At 46.7% G+C, this 10,364-nt stretch overlaps 1 protein-coding gene across 1 annotated transcript; it reads right to left on the bottom strand.

Moving 5' to 3' along the window:
- Nucleotides 1-1,598: 1,598 nt before the first annotated feature.
- Nucleotides 1,599-2,437, bottom strand: LOC137650957 (eukaryotic translation initiation factor 3 subunit A-like). Its single transcript, XM_068384099.1, has 2 exons — nt 2,434-2,437; nt 1,599-2,308 (listed from the first exon to the last, which is right to left on the bottom strand). The coding sequence occupies exons 1-2, from the start codon at nt 2,435-2,437 to the stop codon at nt 1,599-1,601; spliced, it is 714 nt and encodes a 237-aa protein (XP_068240200.1).
- Nucleotides 2,438-10,364: the final 7,927 nt, after the last annotated feature.

Genomic DNA, 10,364 nt, shown 5'->3' with positions numbered 1-10,364 from the left:
TTTCAGAGGGGAAGAAGATGTGACCATAGATACCAGAAAAATGCCAGCTCACTTTGATGGTCACCGTCGACAGAGAGACAGACAGGCAGAGACAGAGAGAGAATTTAAAACGACCGAATACATATGAAATGACACACGATAAAAAGTATTCTATTTTGTTTTAAAACTGATAAGGAAAATAGAAATTTCACTTAATCATAAACATTTTATTATATTTTAGAAATGTGTATAAACTTTTGCCCTATGGCAATGCACAAGAAAAATATAATGAATTTCCAATTAACTTAGTTTAATAACTTATTGACTTCAATGGCACTAGCTCACCCACAGCAGCAGAAGCAACAACAACAATAAGTAGAAACACACACACATATATATATATATACACACACACACATATATATATATATATATATATATATATATATATATATATAATCATAAATTACTGGCAAACTTCGACACGAGGGGTAACAGCCATTCTCTCTCTCTCTCTCTCTCTCTCTCTCTCTCTCTCTCTCTCTCTCTCTCTATATATATATATATATATATATATATATATATATATATATATATACATAAAATGTATGTCAAGGTCTATATACATATATAGACCTTGATGTATGTATGTATACAAAATCAAACAATCAATATGACATTTTTTAATGAATGTAATCAAAAAATTTATCCATCTCTCAAACTCTCTATGTATGTATATATATATATATATATATATATATATATATATAATATATATATATATATATATACTATATATATACATATATATATATATATATATATATATATATATATATATATATATATATATATATATATATATATATATATATATATATATATATGTGCATATGTATAATAAAGATCTAATCCAACTCCGCTAAATTCAGTAACATTAAGATGAAATTCTTCCAAGACTTGCGCACACCCAGAGGCCCCCAACAAAGCGTTCTAATAAACAGTATCCGGAAGTTGATGGCGATAACAGCAAGGGTTGATAAATGGAGGCCTGCCTCTTACCACACATCGGCCGCACAGGAAGTCGTCACAGCGACCAGACAACAACCGAAATGATGACGGGTTCGCTTACACCAGGAATCTGTAACCGACCAACGCAATGGTATATCCCATTCATGTCCCTTACACCAGGAATCTATAAGCGACCGACGCAATGGTGGATCGCACTCAAGTCGCTTACACCAGGAATCTATAAACGACCTACACAATGGTGGATCGCACTCATGTCGCTTACACCAGGAATCTATAAGCGACTGATGCAATGGTGGATCGCAATCATGTCGCTTACACCAGGAATCTGTAAGCAACAGACGCAATGTTTGATTGCATTCGTGTCGCTTACACCGGGAATCTATAAGCCACCGACGCAATGGTGGATTACACTCCTGTCGCTTATACCAGGAATCTATAAGCGACCGACGCAATGGTGGATCGCACTCTGGTCGCTTACACCAGGAATCTGTAAGCGACCGACGCAATGATGGATCGCACTCATGTCGCTTACACCAGGAATCTATAAACGACCGATGCAATGGTGGATTGCACTCAAGTCGCTTACACTAGGAATCTATATGCGACCGATGCAATGGTGGATCACACTCATGTCGCTTACACCAGGAATCTATATGCGACCGATGCAATGGTGGATCGCACTCAAGTCGCTTACAGCAGGAATCTATAAAAGACCGACACAATGGTGGATCACACTCATGTCGCTTACACCAGGAATCTATAAGCGACCGACGCAAAGGTGGAATGCACTCATGTCGCTTACACCAGGAATCTATAAGCGACCAACGCAATGGTGGATTGCACTCAAGTCGCTTACACCAGGAATCTATATGCGACCGACGCAATGGTGGATAGCACTCATATCGCTTACACCAGGGGTCTATAAGCGACTGACACAATGGTGGATCGCAATCATGTCGCTTACAGCAGGAATCTATAGGTGACCGACACAATGGTGGATCACACTCATGTCGCTTACACCAGGAATTTATAAGCGACCGACGCAATCGTGGATCGCAATCATGTCGCTTACACCAGGAGTCTATAAGCGACAGACGCAATGGTGGATCGCACTCATGTCGCTTACACGAGGAATCTACAAGCGACCGACGCAATGGTGGATCGCACTCTTGTCGCTTACACCAGGAATCTATTAGCGACTGGCGCAATGGTGGATCGCACTCAAGTAGCTTACACCAGGAATCTATAAGCGACTGACGCAATGGTGGATCGCACTCATGTCGCTTACACCAGGAATCTATAAGTGACCGACAATCATGTCGCTTACACCAGAAATCTATAAGCGACCGACACAATGGTGGATAGCACTCATGTCGCTTACACCAGGAATCTATAAGCAACCGACACAATGGTAGATCGCACTCATGTCGCTTACACCAGGAATCTATAAGCGACAGACGCAATGGTGGATGGCACTCATGTCGCTTACACCAGGAATCTATAAGCGACCGACAATGGTGGATGGCACTTGTCGCTTACACCAGGAATCTATAAGCGACCGACGCAATAGGTGGATCGCACTCATGTCACTTACACCAGGAATCTATAAGCGACCGACGCAATGGTGGATCGCACTCATGTCGCTTACACCAGGAATCTATAAGCACCGAACGCAATGTGATTGCATCATGTCGCTTACACCAGGAATCTATAAGCACCGACGCAATGGTGGATCACTCATGTCGCTTACACCAGGAATCTTAAGTGACCGACGCATGGTGGATCGCACTCATGTCGCTTACACCAGGAAATCTATAAGCAACCGACGCAATGGTAGATCGCATTCATGTCGCTTACACCAGGAATCTATAAGCGACCAATGCAATGGTGGATCACACTCATGTCCTTACACAGCAATCTGTAAGCAAATCGCAATGGTGGATCGCATCGTGTTGCTTACACCAGGAATCTATAAGCGACCGATGCAATGGTGGATCGCACTCATGTCGCTTACACCAGGAATCTATAAGCGACCACGCAATGGTGGATCGCACTCGTGTAGCTTATACCAGGAATCTATAAGCGACCGACACAATGGTGGATCGCACTCTGTCGCTTACACCAGGAATCTATAAGCGAACAACACAATGGTGGATCGCACTCATGTCGCTTACACCAGGAATCTATAAGCGACCGACACAATGGTGGATCGCACTCATGTCGCTTACACCAGGAATCTATAAGCAACCGACGCAATGGTGGATCGCACTCATGTCGCTTACACCAGGAATCTATAAGCGACAGACGCAATAGGTGGATCGCACTCATGTCGCTTACACCAGGAATCTATAAGCGACCGACGCAATGGTGGATCGCACTCAAGTCGCTTACACCAGGAATCTATAAGCGACCGACGCAATGGTGGATCACACTCATGTCGCTTACACCAGGAATCTATAAGCGACCGACGCAATGGTGGATCGCACTCATGTCGCTTACACCAGGAATTCTATAAGCAACCAACTCAATGGTGGATCGCATCATGTCGCTTACACCAGGAATCTATAGCGACCGACACAATGGTGGATCGCACTCATGTCGCTTACAACCAAATCTATAAGCGACTGACACAATGGTGGATCGCAATCATGTCGCTTACACCAGGAATCTATAAGCGACCAATAATGGTGGATCGCACTCATGTCGCTTACACCAGGAATCTATAAGCGACCGACGCAATGGTGGATCGCACTCATGTCGCTTACACCAGGAATCTTATAAGCGACCGACGCAATGGTGGATCACAATCATGTCGCTTACACCAGGAATCTATAAGTGACGACACAATGGTGGATCGCACTCATGTCGCTTACACCAGGAATCTATAAGCGACCGACGCAATGGTGGATCGCACTCATGATCGCTTACACCAGGAATCTATTAGCGACTGACGCAATGGTGGATCGCACTCATGTCGCTTACACCAGGAATCTATATGCGACTGACGCAATGGTGGATCGCAATCATGTCGCTTACACCAGGAATCTATAAGTGACCGGCAATCATGTCGCTTACACCAGGAATCTATAAGCGACCGACACAATGGTGGATCGCACTCATGTCGCTTACACCAGGAATCTATAAGTGACCGACACAATGGGTGGATCGCAATCATGTCGCTTACACCAGGAATCTATAACGACCGACGCAATGGTGGATCGCACTCATGTCGCTTACACCAGGAATCTATAACCGACTGACAATGGTGGATCGTACTCATGTCGTTTACACCAGGAATCTATAAGCGACCGATGCAATGGTGGATTGCACTCATGTCGCTTACACCAGGAATCTATAAGCGACCGACGCAATGGTGGATCGCACTCATGTCGCTTACACCAGGAATCTATAAGCTACCGACGCAATGGTGGATCGCACTCAAGTCGCTTACACCAGGAATCTATAAGCGACCGACGCAATGGTGGATCGCACTCATGTCGCTTACACCAGGAATCTATAAGCGACCTACACAATGGTGGATCGCACTCATGTCGCTTACACCAGGAATCATAAGTCACCGGCAATTATGTCGCATAAAAAGGATTCTATAAGCAACAGACACAATGGTGGATCGCACTCATGTCGCTTACACCAAGGAATCTATAAGCGACCGACGCAATGGTGGATGCACTCAAGTCGCTTACACCAGGAATCTATAAAGACCAACACAATGGTGGATCGCACTCATGTCTCTTACACCAGGAATCTATAAGCGACCGACAATGGTGGATCGCACTCATGTCACTTACACCAGGAATCTATAAGCGACCGACGCAATGATGGATCGCACTCAAGTCGCTTACACCAGGAATCTATAAGAGACCGACGCAATGGGGATCGCACTCATGTTGCTTACACCAGGAATCTATAAGCGACCACACAATGGTGGATCGCACTCATGTCGCTTACACCAGGAATCTATAAGCGACCGACGCAATGGTGGATCGCACTCATGTCGCTTACACCAGGAATCTATAAGCGACCGACGCAATGGTGGATCGCACTCATGTCGCTTACACCAGGAATCTATAAGCGACCGACACAATGGTGGATCGCACTCATGTCGCTTACACCAGGAATCTATGAAGCGACCGACGCAATGGTGGATCGCACTCATGTCGCTTACACAGGAATCTATAAGCGACGACACAATGGTGGATCGCACTCATGTCGCTTACACCAGGAATCTATAAGCGACAGACACAATGGTGGATCGCACTCATGTCGCTTACACCAGGAATCTATAAGTGATCGCAATCATGTCGCTTACACCAGGAATCTATAAGCGACCGACGCAATAGTGGATCGCACTCATGTCGCTTACACCAGGAATCTATAAGCGACCGACGCAATGGTGATCGCACTCATGTCGCTTACACCAGGAATCTATAAGCGACCGACGCAATGGTGGATGGCACTCATGTCGCTTACACCAGGAATCTATAAGCGACCGACGCAATGGTGGATCGCACTCATGTCGCTTACACCAGGAATCTATAAGCGACCGACGCAATGGTGGATCGTACTCTGTCGCTTACACCAGGAATCTATAAGCGACCGACGCAATGGTGGATCGCACTCATGTCGCTTACACCAGGAATCTATAAGCGACCGACAATGGTGGATGGCACTCATGTCGCTTACACCAGGAATCTATAAGAGACCACACAATGGTGGATCGCACTCATGTCGCTTACACCAGGAATCTATAAGCGACCGACACAATGGTGGATCGCACTCATGTCGCTTACACCAGGAATCTATAAGCGACCGACGCAATGGTGGATCGCACTCATGTCGCTTACACCAGGAATCTATAAGCGACCGACGCAATGGTGAATCGCACTCATGTCGCTTACACCAGGAATCTATAAGGGACCTACACAATGGTGGATCGCACTCATGTCGCTTACACCAGGAAATTATAAGTGACCGGAAATTATGTCGCTTACACAAGGCTTCTATAAGCAACCGACAATATGGTGGATCAGACTCATGTCGCGTACACCAGGAATCTATAAGCGACAGACCCAATGGTGGATCGCACTCATGTCTCTTACACCAGGAATCTATAAGCGACCGACGCAATGGAGGATCGCACTCAAGTCGATTACACCAGGAATCTATAAAAGACCGACACAATGGTGGATCGCACTCATGTCGCTTACACCAGGAATCTATAAGAGACCGACGCAAAGGTGGATCGCATCATGTCGCTTACACCAGGAATCTATAAGCGACCGACGCAATGGTGGATCGGCACTCATGTCGCTTACACCAGGAATCTATAAGCGACCGACGCAATGGTGGATCGCATCATGTCGCTTACACCAGGAATCTATAAGTTACCGATGCAATGGTGGATCGCAATGGTGGATCGCACTCAAGCTGCTTACACCAGGAATCTATAAGCGACCGACGCAATGGTGGATCGCGCTCATGTCGCTTACACCAGGAATCTATAAGCGACTGACGCAATGGTAAATCGCATACGTCGCTTACACCAGTCGCTTACACCAGGAATCTATAAGCGACCGACACAATGGTGGATCGCACTCATGTCGCTTACACCAAGAATCTATAAGCGACCGACACAATGGTGGATCGCACTCATGTCGCTTACACCAGGAATCTATAAGCGACCGACACAATGGTGGATCGCACTTATGTCGCTTACACCAGGAATCTATAAGCGACCACACAATGGTGGATCGCACTCATGTCGCTTACACCAAATCTATAAGCGACCGATGCACAATGGTAGATCGCATCATGTCGCTTACACCAGGAATTTATAAGCGACCGACGCAATGGTGGATGCACTCATGTCGCTTACACCAGGAATCTATAAGCGACCGACGCAATGGTGGATCGCACTCATGTCGCTTTCACCAGGAATTCTATAAGCGACTGACACAATGGTGGATCGCAATCATGTCGCTTACACCAGGATTCTATAAGCGACCGACACAATGGTGGATCACACTCATGTCGCTTACACCAGGATTCTATGAGCAACCGACACAATGGTGGATAGCACTCATGTCGCTTACACCAGGAATCTATAAGCGACCGATGCAATGGTGGATCGCACTCATGTCGCTTACACCAGGTATCTATAAGCGACCGACACAATGGTGGATGGCAATGGTGGATCGCACTCATGCAGCTTAAACCAGGATTCTATAAGCAACCGACACAATGGTGGATCGCACTCATGTCGATTACACCAGGAATCTATAAACGACCGACGCAATGGTGGATAGCACTCATGTCGCTTACACCAGGAATCTATATGCGACCGACGTAATCGTGGATCGCACTCATGCCGCTTACACCAGGAATCTATAAGCGACTGACACAATGGTGGATCGAAATGATGTCGCTTACACCAGGAATCTATGAGACCGAAACAATGGTGGATCGCACTCATGTCGCTTACACCAGGAATCTATAAGTGACTGACACAATGGTGGTTCGCACTCATGTCGCTTAAACCAGGAATCTATAAGCGACCGACGCAATGGTGGATCGCACTCATGTCGCTTACACCAGGAATCTATAAGCGACCGACGCAATGGTGGATCGCACTCATGTCGCTTACACCAGGAATCTATAAGCGACCGACGCAATGGTGGATCGCACTCATGTTGCTTACACCAGGAATCTATAAGCGACCGACGCAATGGTGGATCGCACTCATGTCGTTACACCAGGAATCTATAAGCGACCGACACAATGGTGGATCGCACTCATGTCGCTTACACCAGGAATCTATAAGCGACCGACGCAATGGTGGATCGCACTCATGTCGCTTACACCAGGAATCTATAAGCGACCGACGCAATGGTGGATCGCACTCATGTCGCTTACACCAGGAATCTATAAGGGACCGACGCAATGGTGGATTGCACTCAAGTCGCTTACACAAGGCTTCTATAAGCAACCGACGCAATGGTGGATCGCACTCATGTCGCTTACACCAGGAATCAATAAGTGACCATCACAATGGTGGATCGCTCCCATGTCGCTTACAACAAGAATTTATAAGCGACCACGCAATGGTGGATCCCACTCATGTCGCTTACACAAGGAATCTATAAGCAACCGACGCAATGGTATATCGCACTCATATCGCTTACACCAGGAATCAACAAGCAACCGACGCAATGGTGGATCGCACTCATATCGCTTACACCAGGAATCTGTAAGCGACCGACGCAATGGTGGATCGCACTCATGTGGCTTACACCAGGAATCTATAGGCGACCGACGCAATGATGGATCGCACTCAAGTCGCTTACACCAGGAATCTATAAGAGACCAACACAATGGGGAATCGCACTCATGTCGCTTACACCAGGAATCAATAAGCGACCAACACAATGGTGGATCGCACTCATGTCGCTTACACCAGGAATCTATAAGCGACAGATGCAATGGTGGATCGCACTCAAGTTGCTTACACCAGGAATCTATAAGCGACCGACGCAATGGAGGATCGCACTCATGTCGCTTACACCAGGAATCTATAAGCGACCTACACAATGGTGGATCGCACTCATGTCGCTTACACCAGGAATCTATGAGTGACCGGCAATTATGTCGCTTACACAAGGCTTCTATAAGCAATCGACACAATGGTGGATCACACTCATGTCGCTTACACCAGGAATCTATAAGCGACAGACCCAATGGTGGATCGCACTCATGTCTCTTACACCAGGAATCTATAAGCGACCGACGCAATGGTGGATCTTACTCAAGTCGACTAACAGGAATCTATAAAAGACCGACACAATGGTGTATTGCACTCATGTCGCATACACCAGGAATCTATAAGCGACCGACACAATGGTGGATCGCACTCATGTCGCTTACACCAGGAATCTATAAGAGACTGACACAAAGGTATATTGCATTCATGTCGCTTACACCAGGAATCTACAAGCGACCGACGCAATGGTGGATGGCACTCATGCCGCTTACACCAGGAATCTATAAGCGACCGACACAATGGATGATGCCACTCATTTTGCTTATACCAGGAATCTATAAGCAACCGATACAATGGTGGATCGCAATGGTGGATCGCACTCAAGCTGCTTACACCTGGAATCTATAAGCGACCGACGCAATGGTGGATCGCGCTCATGTCGCTTACACCTGGAATCTATAAGCGACCGACGCAAAGGTAGATCGCATTCATGTCGCTTACATCAGGAATCTATAAGCGACCGACGCAAAGGTGGATAGCATTCATGTCGCTTACACCAGGAATCTATAAGCGACCGACGCAATGGTGGATCGCACTCATGTTGCTTACACCAGGAATCTGTAAGCGACCGACGCAATGGTGGATAGCACTCATGTCGCTTACACCAGGAATCTATAAGCGACCGACGCAATGGTGGATCGCACTCATCTCGCTTACACCAGGAATCTGTAAGCGACCGACGCATTGGTGGATTGTACTCTGGTCGCCCACACCAGGAATCTGTAAGCGACCGACGCAATGGTGGATCGCACTCATGTCGCTTACACCAGGAATCTATAATCGACTGACACAATGGTGGATCGCAAGGATATCGCTTACACCAGGAATCTTTAAGCGACCGACACAATGGTGGATCGCAATCATGTCGCTTACACCAGGAATCTATTAGCGACTGACACAATAGTGGATCGCACTCATGTCGCTTACACCAGGAATTTGTAAGCAACCGACGCAATGGTGGATCGCAATCATGTCGCTTACACCAGGAATCTATAAGCGACCGACGCAATGGTGGATCGCACTCATGTCGCTTACACCAGGAATCTATAAGCGACCGACGCAATGGTGGATCGCACTCATGTCGCTTACACCAGGAATCTATAAGCGACCGACGCAATGGTGGATCGCACTAAAGTCGCTTACACCAGGAATCTATATGAGACCGACGCAATGGTGGATCGCACTCTGGTCGCTTACACCAGGAATCTATAAGTGGCTGACACAATGGTGGATCGCAAGGATATCGCTTACACCAGGAATCTATAAGAAACTGACACAATGGAGGATCGCAATCATGTCGCTTACAACAGGAATCTATAAGCGACCGACGCAATGGTGGATCGCACTAAAGTCGCTTACACCAGGAATCTATAAGCGACCGACGCAATGGTGGATCGCACTCATGTTGCTTACACTAGGAATCTATAAGTGACCGACACAATGGTGGATCGCAATCATGTCGCTTACACCAGGAATCTATAAGCGACCGACACAATGGTGGAACGCACTCGTGTCG

This window comes from Palaemon carinicauda, chromosome 12, assembly GCF_036898095.1.
Source record: "Palaemon carinicauda isolate YSFRI2023 chromosome 12, ASM3689809v2, whole genome shotgun sequence".
NCBI classification, from domain to species: domain Eukaryota; kingdom Metazoa; phylum Arthropoda; class Malacostraca; order Decapoda; family Palaemonidae; genus Palaemon; species Palaemon carinicauda.
The sequence above is the reverse complement of the archived record's forward strand: the minus strand, read 5'-3'. Positions and strand labels throughout refer to the sequence as shown.